An 18,124-nucleotide genomic window follows, 5' to 3' on the forward strand; every position below is an offset into this window, starting at 1 on the left:
CTAGTAAATACTTCAGCGCCGCCTACTGGATGGAACGCTTTTTGGGACCATTCGGGATAAAGGATGGGAAATGTTAATGTTCTTGAGGTGTCCTCAGCCATTTTTCCTGCAATGAGTACACGTCATCCACTCCGCATGAATGAACCTCCCGGATGCCGCATGTCCGTGCTTTCATCTCGATCACTCTCCGTAAACATACACCATAGGAATCGAATCTTCAATGTCCACCAATTAATGCTAGCAGATGGGATAGGCAAATGAACACCCACCCAAGGGCCTGCACAGTTTGAGGGAACGCTACGCCGTAACAGCACAAATCAAACAATGTATAGTCAACAGAACAATAAAAATCGAACCCACACCAAAATGCTCAGTCGGCCATCACCAAAGTGCAAAAAAGTTTTAAAATATTATGTGTACGCTGTTTGATGACCATGGCGGTGTAGTGTGCAACAGTGTCTGCCATATCGGTACGTCTTGGCGTGCTGTTGCTCAAATAGCATTGTTTTGTGCAGTGGGGGTGGTTGTAAATACAACTTTTGGATTGTGTCGCTGCATCTGGATAATCATAATGACATAACGTAAGACGGGCGACTGAAGGCGCGAATGTTCCGTTGAATATGGCAGCTGTAGATCTTCATCGGTCATCGCTACCGAAATCCGGATAACATAACGAATCGGTCGTCCGGTGATTGGTAGTCGGACTCCCGATCATGGGATTGAAGGCCGTGCGCAGCTTGTTCCCACTTCGGAGCGCGGAGCACGTGGTTCGCCTGTTCAAGACCGAGCTGGACGGACGACGTGAGCCGGATTTGGCGCTCCTGTCTATCGTGCTGGGTTACGTGGAACACCTGCTGACCGTGAGGCTTCGTCCTAGCTCGGTAGGTTCCACGTGCACCTTTCCGCAGGTGAGCCTCGAGCTCGTCGAGGCGCTGAAGTGCCGCTTCGAGAGCCAGGTGTTGAGCGCTGTGGACGTGTGCTCGTACGCACCTGGAGGACGTGCTCTGGTCAGCAGGGTGTCCGATGTCATCTGGAACACGCTGAACCGTTCGTACAACAAGGACCGGGCGCATATACAGTCACTGTACAGCTACCTCACAGGTGAGACTGACACCTACCTTTGCTTTATAGTCGACGTCATCGCTGACGTTTACCATGATCCTAATCACGGTATTTTTTATTATATAAAGGTAAATGTTATTTGGATTTAGACGTGTGTCCTGGCATGGGTGGTTTTCGTGGTAGATGGAGGGGTTGTGGTTTTTCACCCAGGTATCCAGGTATATCTTGACATTAGTGATATGCTTCCTCCAGTACCTGGATCTTTTACTAAACACACGTTAAGATTTTTATTAACCATTCCAAGTTCAACCAACTATTGTGTCATTATTTGGAACTTGGAAGTATATGCTCCATTGTTCCTAGTCATTGTCATGGTTGTCAACACAGAGAAGAAGAAGGAGGGTGGAAAGTATTCAAGGTATGAGGAGGAAGGGTCTGGGAGAGGGCGCCCCTTAAACCCCTCCTCACGATAGGGAAATTTTTTACAATTTTTGGTCAAAACTTTGAATTTGACCTTGAATTTGTATTCTGTTTCCAGGTTGTCCGTGCGTGCGTGCGTCCGTCCGTGATGGGTTTTCGTTACCGCCATAACCTGAACAGCTGAAGGGAACCAAGTTACTGTTGGATAGAAATTCTGTTACCGAGATATTAAACTTGTGAACCGGTGACGGTGTTTTGACCAAACTTGGTACAAGCATATATTGTGATGAAAAGATGAACTGATTACATTTCAGCATCAGATGTCATGTAGGCTGGTTAAAAAAAAAAATCCTGTTTATCATCACTTTTTTTCAAAAAATGGGTAGGGGGGTAGGGAGGGAGGGAGGGTTTTTTTTGTTGTTGTTTTTTCAGAGTGAAATTTTAATGGATTATTCAACGCACAATATGTTTTTTTCTTCAATATACTTGATCGGACATACATGATGAATCATGTTATGATTTCTAAACCAGTAAATGAGTAAACCTTCGTATGTACGCGCTGATACGATTCAAATAAAGAAAATAAAGAAACCTCTGTCACATTGAGTTCTGTTTACTTTTAATATTTGCTGATACATATAACAATGGTAGAACAAAACTTCGGCTTTTAAGAATAATGTCCGGTTGCCATACATGTATCTATCAGCAGCTATTGCCATCACATTCATACATATTTGACTAGAATTCCTCGCCACGAAATATCACTTCATGGTACCGGTACATGCATATTGAGCAATTTGGCAGACATGGAAGAGGACATTAACCACATCTAAAGGATGTCTGATTCGCGTTTATCCATCTATCAGCAGCTACTGCTATTACAGCACTCATAGATGTATCTATCTATCATCGCCTACTACCACATGTAGTGCAGCGCTCGTTTATTTTTTGACTAGAAATCCACAGCAATAATGATCACGTGAGGCTCTCCCGTTTGCCGATGATATTTGGCTTCTCCTTCAGAATACCAACGACTTCTTGAACTTCCGAGTGGGCCTCTTCTCGGCAGTACGACTCTTACTGCAGGTACTGCATATAGGATATGACTCATCTGTGGTACCTCAGCTCCTCAACACAGAGAACGGATTTTACTGACTTCGCGAGCAAAAAAAAAATGATTTTTTAGGGGCGGGCGACTTTTATGGGGCGGGCGGCGATGATGAACAGGAATTTATTTTTAACCAGCCTTAGGTAAAATGTGATACTTGAGAACAGTTGAAGAAATCTAAATCAAAATTCGTACAAGTATGTATATGATGTAATAATGTGGGTTGTGGCATATTGGTCGACGTCGCTCCGTCGAAGATTGCTGTTCTAGTTTTTATTATTATTAATATTTTTTTACCATTCGAGTTTTGTCATCAAATTTTCAACAAAACTTTATTATGAGAATATGGAGAAGCCAAATTAATTATTTGGGCCAAAGGTGGTTCGCGTCAAATTGAATTGCCAATTTTCATCCAATTGAATTTGGGTCACTGAACTGGTTCATCAATCAAAAGCTAGAAAGTTTGTTTTTTAGATTAAAAGGTCAAAGGTCAAGGTTGCATAAAATTGTCATGTTTAGCATACGGAAGAAGTCTGAATATAAAGTGGATGTGGATGGGCTTTGCATTTTCAGATGCTTTCTAGTTTAATTGTGTTTTCCTGATGAATTAAAGTTATTTATTTATTTTATCATGTTTTCCTGAATAATTAAATTTATTTATTTATTTATTTTATCATGTTTTCCTGATGAATTAAAGTTATTTATTTTTACATGTAACTCCTCAATATGTTTTGGGCCTTACATTGCATAACATGTGTTGGAATGAATAAAATATATACTTGGACTTGGCCATGCCCTACTTTCCAATATAGACTTTAGGTAGATAAACTGCAATGACCTCACGTCACTGGGATGATTGGGGCCTTGCACTAAGATCTTGGTAGGTCGCTATCTTTGCCTTGGCCAACAGCTTCTGTCTGAGTGCACGTACCATGCATACGATTCATGCATACGCTAATGGAATACGGGCGTTGTTCTCATTGATACAATGTTTTGCTCCGAGTTAGTTATATCATGTCAGTCGACCAATGAGAAACATTTACAGTTTCACGGGTCAATAATGCTTATCAATGGGACAGAATTTGTCGTTTGCTGCTGCGCATTTTGAATAGTAGCCATTGCCAATCAATCAATGAGGCATAGTATTTTGTGAAAGCATTATTTTTTTTACTCTATGCGCAATAAAATCGGTAGGCTATTCAAGTGTACAAAAAGCAGTAGAGTTGGCAAGCGATGCAATATTGTCTTCAGGGATGATCATGCTGCCCCGGGTGGTTATGGCATGAGAAGATCTCCACATACTCGGGTTAATTTGGCGCAAATTAGCATTTTAGAACACCAGACTGCAGCAAATCTGTTGACAAGATTGGCTGAGCGAGCCTGGCAGCGATCTGCTTTTGATGCTCTTTCGTGCGAACCCAATCTGCCCGTCTAACGGTTTAATAAGCCAATTTTGAAGCTCCATGGAGCCCATTGTTGATGACAACAAGGCTTCATTAAAACAGGAATTTATTGCAGGGAAAGAAAGGTAGAGGAAGAGAAAAACACAGCTGCACAGTGTCGATGATGAGATCAAACATCGGCTACAGAGTCATGGAGACTGAGAAGGTGTACCGAGACGGCTGCCAGAGTTGTGTCGACAAGACCAAGAAGCATCTCCAAGCAGAACCTTCTGAGACCCACAGCCCTTGGCCCCTCAAAACCTGCCATCTCTACCAAAAATACTGCCTCTACTCAGTGTGACATTGAAATTGTGAAAGAGCATGGTACGTTACTTATTGACATCTTCGCCCATGACCTTCTACCCACAACAGCCCCTTGTTTGATGGTAATTTATCAACACAAAAAGCTTACTACTTTCAGGGTTGGTGACTCGTATCAACAAGTGAGACTATCCATTCCAAAGTAAATCCTGGCTGAAAACAACTGCCATCCTTGCCTTTGTATCGAAAATCAATCAAATCCCGGATTTATCCTCTTTCAGCAATTTTGGTGAGGCCATAAAATCTGTGCTGTCAGGCGCACGTGGTGTTTGGCCAGTGGAAGAAACTCTTGTCATCTTTGACAGCTTCACTGACGTGTCGATAAGAGTGTGAGGGTATCCGTCAAGGCTGGCACAACTGGCTATGTTGACGTGGCCATGATGGACAAAAACTGACAAAACATGATGGCCTTGATGGCCTCATCCTCAGCGAGCATGATGTCTAAATGGTGGAGCTTTTCTTATTCGAGTGTGGTCAAGCTCAAGGTCCCAACCGAGAGCCTCGGCGTTTGATGAGTGTCATACTCTAAGTTCCACTGTCAAGGCTCTCGTTGAGCTACCTCTGTCTTCAAGTGTGATCCGAGGGCATATCAGAAGGTTGTTCTATGTGATTTGTGGTGTGGTCACCCTTATTGTCAATCACAATGGGAGCGCGTTGGACCCCGCTGATTTTGAATGGGATAATGTAGAGGATTCTCTCAAGCCCACTAAGTGCCTGAAACTATTACACACCTTATGATAACGTAAATGTGGTGTTAAGTGTGATCGATACCGGCGCTGTGGCTACAAGTCTGATGGCGTCAATTGCGATATTTTATTTTTGGCCACAAGAAAGAGATCAATTGCCAAAACAATTATTATTATAATTTATTTGTATGCAGCCTATTGCTGCTTGGCAGCATCATTTTCTGGGGGTGCAGCTGTTCCGCTGATGCAATCCCCCCTGACTGGGTCAGTTCAAACGTGGCCAGTTCAAGCCCTTACTCATTTTGCCAACCTCTGAAATATGACAGGCCGAGTCGACCCACCCAGTGTTAATTCAACAGCCCGACAAGGGCTTGAACTCAAGATCCTAGGATCTTAAGCCATCCACCTTAACCCGTTAAGCCAACACCAGGCTTTGCTGAAGCAATTGGCCTCTTACTACTTCATAACCCCACAATCTCATATATACTGTTACGGACACGACTTAGATGTTATGGTGGGCCGAGCGGAATGGCCGCCGTGTTCGCACAAGTTACCCGATTACACTCGAACGTTGGCCGAATCGCGCTATGCTAAATCAATGAAGGAAAGGACACAACGGCTGGGTTAAATGACACGACACCAGGGGTACAGTTCTCAAGACCTCCGGAGGAGGATATAATATGGGATATGCAGAACGTTTAGATTACACGGACAAGAGGTACAGCACAGAAAGGTAGGCACTTATACACGGTCTTATCTTAGCCCCGACAGACCACAGACAAACGGGACAAGGCTGACTCACACAGGGATTGATGGCAAGGAGGGGCAGGTAGTCGATGGCTCAAGGTGCACCTTGGCTCAGGGGCAGAATCGACCCGGTCCGGTCCAGAGATGCGGGAGGTATCTCTCAGCGCTAGGAGGTGACGTCCTTTCTTTGTCCAAGCTGAGGCGCATCTGACGTCACCTCCGGTAAGTGGCTGCGTATATCCAGCGGGGAGTGACACGCCCTCGGCTCGTTAGCTCCGCCCCAGATGGAATCGGTCCGCCGCTTCTTATTGGGTGCGGGGGGGGGTTACCGGGCTCCGCCCTTGACGAGGAGCTGACAGTCAGCCCCTGTGTGGTAACCCCGTCGGAGCACATGGGCAATGGCGGCTAACCAAGCCGGAGTGAGGACGCACACTCCCCGCGCCGCCGCCCCCCCTGTTGTTGTAGTTGTTGTTGTTGTTGTAGTTCCATGAGGAAGAGATGCGGGGAGGTATTGGGAGGTCCTAAACTCACTACTGGTGCCATACAATCACATTCTGGTGCAACGAAGAGTCAGAATTAATGGAAACGAGTCCTTAACTGACATAGACTAAGAATAACTAGCAAGATGTCCTATAGTTGTCTACGTGAGATGCGGTGAACCTGGGCACGACATTTAATGGGGGAAAAAGGGGAAGGTCGGGGCTACAGAGTGTTGTTTACAGACAATGGGACTAGGGAATGGGGGATTGGGGATAGTTGGGGAGTATTGGGGAAATAGGGGAATATTTACAAGCGGATATGGATGGAGGCCAAATCCCATATCCGCAACAATACCTTTGTCTCTGCATGTTAGGATGAAGTCTGGGTGCATGGGACACTGTAGTATTTGTACACCTTAAATATTCTGTTTCTAAACTTCTACTGATATCTGGCACGTCTAAATTTTCACCACGGTATTTGGTACCTGCACAATTCTTGTCATGAGACACTAGTTCTAGGCAAGAAACCCAATTGCTAATTGTTTATACTCAATGACTTAATAACCATTGTATTTCATGTTTGTTTTATTGATGTCATGGACTACATTACATGTACATCCATTGTTATATTCTTATGATTGTTTGAAGATTGTTGTATTCAATGTATATTCATTATCATCACCCCAATAAAGAATACGATACTTGTTTCTTGAATTGATTACTCGTATCATTTGTCACACTACTTCTAGTTCCAAAGTTATGGTCATTTCATTATTTTGAGTATTTTGGTGTTCAGTGAAGGCAGCCATATTGGTTTTCCAGCTGCAGATGATGGCAGATCGTAAAATAGACATGTCCAACGTGTCAGGCATATGCAGTTTAGCCAAAATTTATATCAAATTTGTCACTCTACAGTCCATACCATCTAGATCCAAAGTTATGGCTGCCTCTATGTTTTTCCATGCACAATGGTGGCCATATTGGATTTGGTCCTCTAGCAGGCGAATGTCTCCTATCTCAAAAGTATACCTGTATTAACTTAATATCTTAAGGGCTGAATCAAGTAAACTTGGGGCACACAAAAATATATATGGACTTTATCTTTTTTTTAATACATGGTCTAAGCTCGTGGAAGAGAACAGATCATGACACAACATAACAAAGGGAACATCAGGGGACAGGGGATCTGCCAATGGCAGGGTGGAAGGAGAAGGTAGATGGAGACTAACAAACAAGGGATGCAGGTAACAACGGGGTGAATAAGATGGATATGTTAGCAAAATTTTGAGAGGGCTGGTGGTGGTTTATCATAGCTTTGGATGAGGGATGAACTTAGATGGTGATGAATAGATGTCTTGAAGACCCGGAGGGAAGAATTGGATCGCAGAGCATGGAAGACGGTTCCACAGGTGGGAAAAGAGGAACAAATGAGTGGAGGTGAGCATTGGTTCTGGATTTAGGCAGTTTCACAAGGAGGGGTTGCTGGTGGACCACGTGCATCCAGCAGATACTTGGGGAGGAGGGGTGGGGGGTGGTGGAGAGGGTGGCACAGATCATGAAGAGAGCAGAGGGTATAAGAGCATAAATGAGGCTGAAGACAGAGACCAGTGACCTGTCGGCGCTGGTGAAGTGATAGGTCCATAGACTCAGTTTCATCGCGATAGATTCCAATGATCTTGAAAGCCTTGGTTTCCACGGCGTTAAGCTGAGCAAGATGTGAGGCGGGGGAGCCAGCCCAGAGGGGAGAGTAGTACTCCATGAAGCTGAAGATGAAAGCCTTGTGGGTGGATAGGAGCTCAGGTATGCCAAGAAAGGACTTGTCACGACGGAGGATGCCAAGTGGGCATCTGGCTTTGGAGGCAAACTTTGAAATGTGGCTTACCCAGATGAAATCATGGCTGAGAGTGAGACCCGGCCAAGAGTTTGTGACTGAACCTGTGCTATCAGGGCCAATATATACATGTCCAGCAGAGCCAGGACTAATAAGGACAGATAACAATGGGGGGAAGTTTAATAATGTAGGGGAACAAGGTGGGTCATAGGTGCAGACTCTTGGGCCAGTGGACAAGATCCTTATAAACATGTGCGTGACAGAGTTTACCATTTACAGGAATTACATCAAATTTATTCTGACTATGCATTATGAAATGACTATTGTGATTTATCCCCTCCATCAAACCTTTTGTCCGCCCCATTCTTCCCTTTCTCCAAGCTATTCTGAAATCTCTGACACACCTTCAACAGCTCTCCCTACCTCTTCCTCCTCTTCCACATCTTACCCTACCCCTCCCCCCCCCTGTTCTGGACCCGATGCTCCCCCTTCCTCTTCATTAACGGTATGGACCTCAAACATCCGGGGCCTTCGCTCAAACTTGACTGACCTCTCCATACAGGTTGCTTCTGACAAACCAGATGTGATCTGCTTAACAGAAACTTTCCTCCTTCATGATGTCTCTGATGCCTTGGTATCTCTCCCAGGTTACTCCCTCCTCCGGTATGATAGACCTGAGCCTCGTCCTGGAGGTGGGGTTGCTATCTTTATAAAAAACTCTCTTCCTCACTCGCCCTCCACTGCCCTCTCTCCACCTCACCCCCAGGAATACCTTTGGCTACGGCTTCCCCTTCGCTCCCACCTTTTGTCCATATGTGTGTTGTACCGTCCACCAATCAGCGATGACTCCATCTACATCTCACTGTCTGATAATATGGACCAACTTCTATCTACCCATCCCAACTCTCTCTTCCTCATATGTGGTGATTTCAATTGTCACCATGCCAGTTGGCTGGGTGTGGGTACCTCTCTCACCAGCCATGGCTCTTCAGCAAAGGACTTCTGCGACTCACTGGGACTGACACAATCTGTCAATTTCCCGACCCGGATCTCAGTCAACGGAGCATCTTCTCTTCTGGATTTGGTTATGACAAACTTCCCTGAAAATGTCTGCTGCTCTTCTTCTGCTCCAATCGGCTCATCTGATCATGTGCTTGTCAAAGTGGACATCTCTCTGACCATTCTCAGAGAGCCTCCTCAGCGTCGACGAGTCTGGCATTTCACTCAGGCCAACTGGCACGGTCTTCAAGCAGCCATCAATCATCTGGACTGGTCTCCCATCTCTACCGCCTCTGACATCAACTCATCCTGGGAATTCTTTCAAAGTAAATTGCTCTCTCTCATGCACAGATTTATACCATCTCGTCTTCAGTTGTCATACCCTTCCTCCCGTCCATGGTACACGGAATCTTGTGGTGAGGCTGTTGCCCTGAAACAACTTGCTTTCGTCTCCTTGAAAGCAAATCCAACGGAAGGAAATCTCATTTCCTTTCACAAAGCCCGAAACAAGTGTGTGTCCACCCTCAGGAGAGCCAGGAAACAATATCTCACCATTCTCAAGACCGAACTCTCTTATCTGTCTCCCTCTTCCAAATCCTGGTGGCGTCTGGTCAAATCTGTTTCTGGTGTTTGTTCCCCCTCCATCCCCTCCCTCACCTCAAACGGCTTAACGGCTGACTCCGCACGTGAAAAAGCTGAATGCCTCAACTCTGTGTTTGCCTCTAAATCTTGTGTCCCAAACCCATCCCTCTCTGTACCCACCATACCCAGTCGTACCCAGCTGCTCCTGGACTCTGTGTCCTTTCCTCCTGACAAGGTGGAAAAGTTTCTGTCAACCCTCGACTCTGATTCTGCAACTGGTCCTGACGGCATCAGCCCACGGGTCCTAAAATCATGTTCTTCTGCTCTTTCACTCCCTCTTTCTGTTCTCTTCACCCTCTCTTTTGCTCAAGGTCATCTGCCATCTGCTTGGAAATCAGCCAACATCACCGCTTTGCACAAAAAAGGTGCAAAAACAGATCCCAGCAACTACAGACCAATCAGCCTTCTCCCAATTATCAGCAAAGTCATGGAATCCATCATTGCTTCAGATATTAAATCTTTCCTCTTCTCCAATGGCTTGATCTCTGATCATCAATTTGGTTTCAGACCTGGTCACTCTACTCTGGACATGCTGCTTCTGCTTTCTCAACAATGGATGGAGGTCCTCAACGCCAAACAGGAAATTAGAGCTGTCTCACTTGACATTTCACGTGCCTTCGATACGGTCTGGCACCCTGCTCTGCTCTCCAAACTCTCCTCCTTTGGTATCCATGGAAATCTCCATGCATGGCTGGCGGACTTCCTCTCTGGTCGTAGTCAACGTGTGGCCCTGAATGGGTTTCTCTCATCTCCTCTTCCTGTTCAGGCTGGAGTTCCCCAAGGTAGTGTTCTGGGCCCTGTGCTTTTTCTGGTCTTCATCAATGATCTCTCTGACTCTCTTGAAAATCCTCTCTATCTCTTTGCTGACGACTCTACTCTCTGTCGCTCCATTCCTCATCCCTCAGGTCGGCAGTCTGCAGCCTCCTCACTCTCTGCAGACCTGGACAAAATCACAGACTGGTCAAACAAGTGGAACATGTCTTTCAATCCTGACAAATCTCACACTCTTACAATGTCTCTCCGAAAGGACCGACTGGACAACCCTCCCATCTACTTTCTCAACAATCCTCTCCAAGAAGTTCTGTCGCTCAAGCTTTTGGGTCTCACTATCTGCCATGATCTTTCTTGGGAAAACCACATTTCCAAGCTGGCCTCCAAAGCCAGTCGCCGACTGGGCATCCTCCGTCGTGCGAAGTCCTTCCTTGGCACACCTGAGCTCCTCACCACATACAAGGCTTTCATCCGCAGCTCAATGGAATACTGTTCCCCCCTCTGGGCTGGTGCTCCTGCCTCACACCTTGCTCGGCTTCACGCTGTTGAGGCCAAAGCTTTCAGAATCATTGGAATCTCCTGCGATGTTGTCAACGCCGAGGGCCTTTCACTCACTCACCGCAGGCAGGTTGGTGGTCTTTCTGTCTTCTACCGACTCCTCTCCGGCCTTGCTCCCCCAGCTCTCTCTGTGCTCTGTCCCCCCAATATTCCTTCAGGTCGCACAAGATCTGCCTGCAACCCTCTTATGGTTAAACTGCCAAAGTCTAGGCTCTCTGCTCACCTTCACTCTTTCATTCCCCTTTTCTCCTGCCTCTGGAACAAACTCCCCCACTCCCTTCAATCCCACTCCTCCCTCCAGGTCTTTAAAACAGCTGTTCACCACCATCTCTTATCTTCCCCCATCGAAAACCTTGATCTTTTCTACCCCCGGTAATTCACCCCAGAGTCCTTGCAGTGTTCATATGTTTTAATCCTCTCCCACCTCCCCCCAAGTCCTCCCGATGTCCCTGCTCTCAAATGTTGTGTTTGTGTCCTTCCCCCTCTTCCCCCTCTCTTTTGTGTCCTTCCCCCTCTCTCCCCATCTTGTCTGCCGCTCCCCTTGTTTTTTGTGTTTTGTGTGTCGCTTTGTCTTTTTGTGTGATTAATGTTAGCTCTTTCACGAGCCTCGATCGTGTATACAAAAAAATAAAAAAAATAAAAAAAATCCCCCATACCAGGTCTGTAATAATATGAGGCTGCAACACAACCTCGATGGGCATCCAATGACCCCCTCCCACTCCCTTCCATTCGTTGCCGGTCCACCTTTGCTAAATGAACAGAAAAATGTTCCAGCATCTGGCTCCATGAACTGGCATCAGCATGCTGGTGTTTTCTGCTTGTCTGCACCGTTGTCCAGGTCTTGCGATGAGTGTCTTGGTATACTGCAGCTGGCAGATGTTTTAATGATTGACTACAATGCTATTTGCTTCATCACACTGTTATTCAACCTTTGAGTGGCTCAGAACCTGGACGGAGTCTGTTGGAATTTCATGGCCAAAGTCTTAAATAATTAAATAATTGTGAAGCATCAACATAGATTTTGTTTCTTTTTTTATTTTATTTTTAACATGGAGGAAATGCTGCAGATGGAGGAAATGTTGAGTTGGATCTTGGAGACAGCGTGAAGCTGGAAGGTGTGAAAACATTTTGTTACCTAGGAGACATTCCGAATGGAGAAGGTGGATCAGACTCGGCAACGGTTGCTGGAGTGAGATGTGCATGGAAGAAGTTTCGGGAACTGAGTGGCGTGCTGACGAGGAGGGGAGTGTCGTTGAAGCTGAAGGGAAAGGTGTATGCTGCATGTGTGAGGAGTGTTATGATTTATGGGAGCGAGACATGGGTCATGAATGTAGAGCAGAAACGAAGGTTGGAAAGGGTGGAAATGCGAATGGTTCGACGGATGTGCGGAGTATCGTTGAGAGAGAGGAAGACAAATGATGAATTGCGAAAGATGATGGGAATAGAGCCTGTGATTGATGCTGTGAAGAGGAACAGGTTGAGATGGTTTGGTCATGTGTTGAGGAAGGATGAAAGTGACTGGTTGAGAAGAGTGATGGAAATGAATGTAGAAGGAAGTAGAGGACGGGGAAGACCGAGAAAGACTTGGCTAAAGATGGTGGAAGAAGAAATGCAGGCAAGGGGGTTAACAAGGGGAGATGCAGAAAATAGGGCAAAATGGAGAAGATTGTCATGGGGACCGCAAGGCTAACCCCATCTCTAGCAGGGAAAATGGCCTTAAAATGCATGTTGTTGGTGTTGTTTAACATGGTTTCCTTTTTGCACACTCACCTGTAAGCTGTTTGAATCTTGGCTCCAGCTATAAACTGTCAACCCAGTGTTTCACGGGCAGGGTGTTTCGTCAATGTGTGGGCTGCCCTAGGACGCATGTTAAACTGGGGGCGTCCCACCTGTCTGCATTAGTTGGTGGACGTTAAAGATCCCACAGTGTCATTCGCAAAGAGTAGGCGAGCTATCGCCGGCACCATAGCCAAACTCCAAATTCGTGCTCTAACCGCAGTTGAACATCAGGTCTGGCCATCTAATTCCTGAAAGACTTTGGCCAATTTTCCCTCGGCATACTCCACAAGAACATTGGAATAATTGGGGCTGTTAAAGATGAATTGCCTTTCGTATTATCAAGCTGTTCTAAGTTTGGAAGCTGATGGGTCTTGGAGGTGGAAACTGCTGTCATTTTTTAGCCAGTTCTTATGGTGGCTGCTTATCAGGATGCTCCTGTGATTATGGTTCTTGAGCTGCAATCTCTTCATTGTCTACAATGGAAGTCTTCAATATTCACAACTTTATTCAATACAGGATTTGCTCTGCATATATTGTCCATGTTGTCACACTGCGTTAAGTATAGTTTTATTAGATTAACACGACCGTTTTATATTGTTTCCCGTTCTTTTTTTGCGACCCGCATCTTCTTCCATTACCTCTGAAACCAACATCCCCACCACTGACACCATTCTCCCTCCCTGGCGCAGGCTTTGAGACGCCTCTGAATGTTTCAGGCACCAAACTTGACGCCTTCGGTGTGGCTTTCTCGGTGGTGGCTGCATGCCAGGTGCTGGGCCTCTCGGATGTTCACCTGGCCTTATCGGAGGACCACGCATGGCTCATGTTTGGGCCCGATGGCTCTGAGACAACAGAGGTTACGTGGCATGGCAAGGGGAATGAAGACAAACGTGGCCAGTCGGTGGACAGCGGTGTCGCAGAGAAGGTAGTTCCATAAGAATTGCTTTAAGGGTATCGAGTCGACATAGACCAGAGCATGCAGAGTTGGCAGATCATCCCCTTGCTGACGGGTCATTAGTGAGCCAGCGGGATTTTATTTTTCTTGACGGTCCAAGTGGGACATGGTTGATTTATTTGATATCCAGGAAGTGAAAATACAAATCCTTTTAATACTGCTGTGTTCAGCCGGATTTGAATCCATACCTTGGTGATGCCAGTCCAATGTCTTCATCACCTGGCCATCATAATCGGTGATGTCCTCGTGGTGGAGATACTGGACTGTTATCCCAGAGGTTGTCGATTTTTCAGTCGGATTACAGTGTCACTGTGACCGACCAAAGTTTCATCTTTTGCTGTGAAGAGACATGTTTTTGAGGTCACAAAGCTATGAGATGGTGGAAGTGTCTTCATTTTTGCCTCCAAATGTGTTAGAGATACGTCACTAAAAACAATACCATCTCATTTTGTCTCACTATTGTCCACGTTAAAAACTTTGCACGTAGAACCGTAACAATATTTTCTTAAGCCATTTTGAGCGTAATTATTTCAAGAGATTACTGACGGGGCCAATACGTGGAGAAAAGTGTATAGTTGTGTTTGATGCAATTCCTAGAAACTGTGCTGTGCCGCTGATGCAGTGCCACTGTAGGTGAGAGCAGGCATTTATAATTTTTACAAGTGCCGGCGATAGCTTGCCTGCTCTTCGTGAAGGATACCGTGAGATCTTTAACATCCACCAAATAATGCTGGCAGACAAGGCACCCATTTAAAGTCCATCTGTGGGATGGCGAACACATTGATGAATCGCTCTGCCTGTGAAACATGGACGACCATTTATAGCTCGGTCAGGATTCAAACCCAGGCTTTGCAGCTCCGATGTGAGCTTGCGTACCTCCCGAGTCTAGACTATCTTGCCGGCCATTATAATGTTATGGAAAACTTTAAGTTCTCATTTTGTACTGGTCCAAACGTTCAAAAATGCTCGGAGCTGCTTTACTTTATCTCTACTGTCCCTTGCAGAAATCCATGTCATCAGCCAAAACGTTGTTCTAACTCATTTTATCTGCGTCATTAACTTTAAGTCGGCCTTCCATTTAATTTCTAATCCTACATTTTTTTTTAAACTAAAACGTAAAAGGCTAATACATAAAATGTAAAAAATTAAAATTTCCACCATTTTTAAGTGCACATCTCATTTACTCTAGAATATATATATATACTCTAGGTTCTCTAGGTTCTATCAAATTGTTTAGGGAGATGTACAGAATAGGAGATTGTTTAGGGAGATATATAGTGGGTGCAGAAGGAAAGTTATACCTTTTGGGAAGCACCTTGAAACATTCCCCTTACTAACACCCACATATATGTAAATTTACAAATGAATGCTGTAGGATTCTTTTTTATTTATTTTTTAAGCAAAAATATGACCAACTCCAAGGAAACTTGTTCATTTCCAAGGCGAATGGGATAAATAAAATTTAAAAAAAAAACCAAAAAAAAAAAACACCTTTAGAGGCCATTTTTCCCCGCAAAGCGGGGGTTGGCCTTTTTCAGGAACCGTGGTTGTTGTTGTTTTTCGGTCCCCTATTTGAAGCAATGTTTTACGGCCGGATGCCCTTCCTGACGCCAACCCTTTTTGCCGCCTTTAACGACAAACAGGGAATTACCAGTGAACTGGTACTCAATTAGCCGACCTCGGAAGGATGACAGGCTGAGTCAACCCCCCTGGCGTTAATTCAGCGATCGACCGGGATTCGAACCCAGGATCCTTGGATCCTAAGCCGGCACCCTAGCCGCTAGCCCAACACCAGGGATACCAGGGATAGCCCAACACCAACCCAACACCATTTCCAAGGCGAATGGGATACTGCCTGGAAATTACACACAGGGTGTTTCAAGAGAAACAGTGCAGTATAAAGCTTAGCACTTCTTGTATAAAAAGATGTCTTTCAGAAAATGACACATCAGAGGTAACACAAGATTTGCTTTTGATTATTATTGAACAATTTCAGCAGAAACACCAGACACCAGAAACCAGACACCAGAAACCTGTGTTGGCTTAGCGGTTAGGGTGCCGGCTTGGGATCCGAGGATCCTGGGTTCGAATCCCAGTCGATCGCTGAATTAACGCCAGGGGGGTTGACTCAGCCTGTCATCCTTCCGAGGTCGGCAAATTGAGTACCAGCTTACTGGGATGAATGATCACGGTGTGTACCTCGATTTGGAATAGGTACACCGTATCCCTGCGCATCGTAAGACCCTGACCAAGGGTTGGCGTCAGGAAGGGCATCCGGCCATAAAAACATTGCCTCAAACAGGGAACCATGATTGTCATGGGGCCCGCAAGGCTAACCCCCGCTCCAGCGGGGAAAATGGCCTTAAAACGATCATTCATTCATTCATTCATTCAATTTGAGCAAATTTATCCCAATTGCCAAAAGTGTGACCCGTTCATTTGTTGGCAAAGTTGCACGCATCGATACATGGTTTGAAACACTCGCTGCAGTTCTTCATCCTGGATGCCATCCATGTCTTGTCTCTGAAATGTAGCCCGTGAAACATAGCCAGACATGTGGAACGATGCCTCATATGTAAAGAAGATGCAGTCTAAATAAAACCTGATCCCAATTTGAAATTTTGCAGCTGTTGACAGAAGTTCACCTGCTTTTCTGTTCTGAGTGCACGCTCATGAACAGAATGCAACTTTTCTCGTCTCTGAGGGCAAGTTTATGAACAACATCTTCCCTCTTTCCAGACCGTGACAAAATCACAATCTGGTCAAACACTTGGAATATGTCTTTTTAATCCTGAAAAATCCCACTCTCACTATCTCTGAAAGGACCATTTGGCAAACCCTCCTACTGCCTTAGAGAGTTCAGTCATTCAAACTCCTGGGTTTCATTATCGGCCATGATCTTTCTTGGGCAAACCACATTTCAAAGTTGGCCTGCAAAGCCAGCCGCTGACTGGGCATCCTCTGTCGTACAACGTCCTGCCTTGACACACCTGAACTCCCATCACCTACAAGGATTTCATCCACAGCTTGATGGATCTGCGGATGAAGGCCCATTCATTGATCTGTAACTTCATCTGCAGCTCTCCTCTCTGGGATGGTGCCCCCGCCTCACACCTGCTCAGCTTGACACTGGTGGAAACCTAGGCCTTCCAGATCATTGGAATCTCCCGTGTTGAGGCTGAGTCTATCATTTCCACATCGCAGACAGGTCAGTGGTCTCTGTCTTTCTACTGCCTCCTTTCTGGTCTCACACCCTCTGCTCATTCCATGCTTCTTCCTTTGCCCCACCCCCTTCCTCAGGTTTCTGCATGGCACACACGGTCATCAATCCCTTTCTTGTGAAACTACCTAAATCCAGGATCACGGCTCAACTCCACTCATTCGATCATCTTTTTTCCCACCTGTGGAAGCAACTTCCACATTCTCCTCAATCTCATTCTTCCCTCCAGGTCTTCAAGACAGCTGTTCACCACCATCTCCGATCATCCCCAATCCAAAACGATGATCTCTTCCATACCCATTAAATCACCTTCCTCCTCCTCTCAAATTTCTGTTTTTTCCTTCCTGAGCGTTGGTTTTTGTATCCATCTTGTCCACCCCGTGTGTCCTTCCCTACCCCTCATTCTTCCCCACATCCCTTATTTGTCCAAATCCCCCTCTTATTTTGTTCTTCAACCCTGCTTTTGGTTTCCCCCTCTTTCTGCTGTTCCTTTTGTTCTGTTGCATTCTGATCAATGCAGTGTTATAGCTCTTCCATGAGCCTTGACTTTGTGCACAAAAAACAAACTTTTTATCCTGTACAGCTCTGTAGGTTAAGGTTGGTGAGACACGTGCTTGGTGCGACAAGCTTCTGAGTGATTTTTCTTGTCCTTCCCTGCAAACAGTTGCCACTATCCTGCAATACCACATCTGTCACACCCTTCCACCAACAACTTTTAGACTTCTCTGCAACCCTACTGGTTTCCCGAAGCTTTTCAATCAATGCCTTTGCACAATTTCAATGAGGCAATCGTCCTTCCCTGAATTTCTCCTGAAACAGATGCTGCATCTCTGTGCGGGATTTCTTTCATCCTGTCCATCGGCTATATTTTCTGCTCATTGCTATTTTCACTATGATGCCACAAATAATGTGACCAAACCTCTCCTCCATCCCCAAAGTGCAATCGGCCAATGATGAATGTGATTTTCATATTTTTCTGACTATGTACTTGTTGCATGAATACGGTACTTATTCAATGTGAGCAGATGCTTTCAGTTTGACATCAGTCTAGGGATGTGCTTGAACACACTTGATATTGCCAATTATAATTGGCTTTGCATAGTT

At 45.5% G+C, this 18,124-nt stretch overlaps 1 protein-coding gene across 4 annotated transcripts in view; it reads left to right on the forward strand.

The window, feature by feature from the left end:
* The first annotated feature begins 434 nt into the window (after window positions 1-434).
* MEN1 (menin 1) overlaps window positions 435-18,124 on the forward strand; it is a 30,021-nt gene continuing 12,331 nt past the window's right edge. The window contains exons 1-2 of one of the 4 annotated variants that reach the window (XM_068123811.2): window positions 435-1,101; window positions 13,535-13,770. In XM_068123811.2, coding sequence (XP_067979912.1) covers window positions 714-1,101; window positions 13,535-13,770 — 624 coding nt within the window. In that variant the 5' untranslated portion in view covers window positions 435-713. The remainder of the gene's footprint in view (window positions 1,102-13,534; window positions 13,771-18,124) is intronic. The other 3 variants (XM_068123814.2, XM_068123818.2, XM_078781220.1) reach the window with 3 other exon arrangements.

The sequence above is a fragment of the Myxine glutinosa genome, chromosome 1, assembly GCF_964187855.1.
Source record: "Myxine glutinosa chromosome 1, kmMyxGlut1.1, whole genome shotgun sequence".
NCBI lineage: Eukaryota > Metazoa > Chordata > Myxini > Myxiniformes > Myxinidae > Myxine > Myxine glutinosa.